Genomic DNA, 2,698 nt, shown 5'->3' on the forward strand with positions numbered 1-2,698 from the left:
AGGCATTGGAGTTTTTGTTATTTTATTTGAGCTTTTTTTTAATTTGAGTTTTGTTTTAGTTTTTTGTTGCCTATTTGTTTTGTTTGAGTTTTGAACCAGTAACCTTTGGATTATAAACGTCAGATGTAACTTTTGAGCCACGCTGGCATGTAAGGTACACTCAGGAATGTTATATTTAACCCACCTTTCAGAATTTAGATGGCAAATTTACCCCTCGTCTTTACACATGTGCTACAAGAATATGGGAGATGCATGCGGGAACCATATAGCAGGAACCTTTTAGAGTTTAGATGTAGTTTGAAAATGTTCCTTAGTTACGTTTTGAACTCTTAACCTTCAGTTTGTAAGCCCTTGTCTTTGTACTTGTGGTACAAAGACACAGAAGATCCATGTGAGAACAATACCTTTTCAAAAACCTTTCCAACCCAAATCTCAATTGTGTTATAAACCCTGTTCATCATAGGGTGTATCATATAAGTTTAAGATGCCTCTGAGAACCATACACTTAACCTTTTTGAGTTTAGATGACCTTTTAGATTTACAGTTTTGTAATCGGGATGCATTTTAGTGACATTATGAAGGTCACTAAACACTGCTCATTGAAATATTAAATGCGAGTGCAGAATAAAGTAGTTCCAACGAAAATCTAATTTGTTGTCATAATGAACCCTAATTATTAGAGGTTGTATGATATAAGTTTGCTTTGAAAAGCATTTAGGTTTATTGGTTAGGCATTTGGATTGTTTTGGTTGAGGATTTTTGTTTATGTAGGATTTGTGTACCGTAATGACAATTCTATAAAGTTAGTGTAATTCAGGAGAAGAAAACACAGACACAGACATATGGACTAGCTGGCGGAGACAAACAGCCATAAGTGCATTGAGAACTTATTGCATTGATTTCTTTATTTTTCCATCAAAAGAAATGCACAGTTCAGCAAAGCTACTACATACAAATGGCCATACAATAGCAATTCCGTTTTTGTTTCAAGGTGTTTCAGTGAATTCTGACGTGTGAAATCATGTTTTGACAAGTGTGTCATTTATGCTCTTTTGTATCATGACGTTTTGCAATTATGCCAAATGTATTTGCCGACGGGGAACATAGAGCACACTTGCAAGTTCACAACACGTTGCATCTGCCATGCGTTGTGAGCTTGTAGGTCTGCTGTTTTCAGCACACGATGCCCGGTTTATCTCACGTTTATCCCAATCGGGATTCAGGATGCTGCAGTCAGTAATAAATAAAAACAAAAATAAATACATAAATGTAATAAATAAATAAATAAAACAATGTTGTTCAAATGAAAAACATCAGCCACAAACCACATCTGAGCAGCCACTTCTTGCTGTTCCAGGAAAGCTTCTGTACATACATACCATGAAAAAACAAACAAACAAAAAAACATTTTGCATAGCTTTGTTGTAATGTAGATACAGTACTGTAAGGCACTTCAATCATTTTAGGCATTTTTTTTATCTGATATAATAAACCTTTTTTTCTCCACTTTGTGTCAATACTTCATTTCAATATGCAAGTTTACAACATGAAAAGAATCTCTATTTTTATTGTTTTTCCCGCAAAATCATTTTACTCTATATAAATCTATTCCACTGTTCTTTTGGCATTAAGTCTCGAGTTGAACATTCTTGAAATAACCAACGTTTAGGTACTTGTGCATAATATGACTCAAACATTGTCCCACAACCCCACACAACCCAGTGTTTCTCAAAAAGACAACAAAATTGTGCAATGGTTTAGGGTTATGTGGAGTAAAAGGCAACACGTTGTCAAAAAAGAAGAAGGAAAAAGAAAAGAAAAGAGGATCAAGTCTCAAAACTGAAAAACAAAATGCCTGGGCAAGATAGAAGTCATTTTGTCATAGTTTGGCACTGTACCAGAGCTGAGGTGGCAGATGGTTCTCTCTGTTGTGTTGTTTTGTTTTGTCTTTTCTTGTCATTCCCTTGGCCTTTGTTTCCACAGCATAGAGGCTTCCGCTGTGGGATATATGTGTGTTGTTGTAGTCCAACAAGCTGAACTGTGGTGGGGGACTCCAAATCCCTGCTGCCACCTTCCAGAGTGGATGGAAGGGGGGAGTGTCCGCTCTATCCGAGCTGGTCCTCATACTGCTTGCGGAAGCAGTCCCCTGCTGGGAAGAAGTCCCAGATCCGTTCCTGGTACATCTTCCACACGTAGGACTCCTACAGGCACCAGGGAGGGATGTGCAGAACATGTTAGAGACCAGGGAGGGATGTGGAGAACATGTTAGAGACCAGGGAGGGATGTGGAGAACATGTTAGAGACCAGGGAGGGATGTGGAGAACATGTTAGAGACCAGGGAGGGATGTGGAGAACATGTTAGAGACCAGGGAGGGATGTGGAGAACATGTTAGAGACCAGGGAGGGATGTGCAGAACATGTTAGAGACCAGGGAGGGATGTGGAGAACATGTTAGAGACCAGGGAGGGATGTGGAGAACATGTTAGAGACCAGGGAGGGATGTGGAGAACATGTTAGAGACCAGGGAGGGATGTGGAGAACATGTTAGAGACCAGGGAGGGATGTGGAGAACATGTTAGAGACCAGGGAGGGATGTGGAGAACATGTTAGAGACCAGGGAGGGATGTGGAGAACATGTTAGAGACCAGGGAGGGATGTGGAGAACATGTTAGAGACCAGGGAGGGATGTGCAGAACAT

At 39.8% G+C, this 2,698-nt stretch overlaps 1 protein-coding gene across 1 annotated transcript in view; it reads right to left on the minus strand.

Annotated features, from left to right (window-relative positions):
• Window positions 1-1,052: 1,052 nt before the first annotated feature.
• LOC310877660 (ryanodine receptor 3) overlaps window positions 1,053-2,698 on the minus strand; it is a gene marked incomplete at its 5' end in the record, with an annotated part of 230,555 nt that continues 228,909 nt past the window's right edge. Inside the window, one exon of the mRNA XM_083791611.1 lies at window positions 1,053-2,201. Within this exon, the coding sequence (XP_083647737.1) occupies window positions 2,106-2,201 (96 nt within the window). The 3' untranslated portion in view covers window positions 1,053-2,105. The remainder of the gene's footprint in view (window positions 2,202-2,698) is intronic.

The sequence above is a fragment of the Protomyctophum parallelum genome (genome assembly GCF_964188405.1).
Source record: "Protomyctophum parallelum genome assembly, chromosome: 20".
NCBI classification, from domain to species: domain Eukaryota; kingdom Metazoa; phylum Chordata; class Actinopteri; order Myctophiformes; family Myctophidae; genus Protomyctophum; species Protomyctophum parallelum.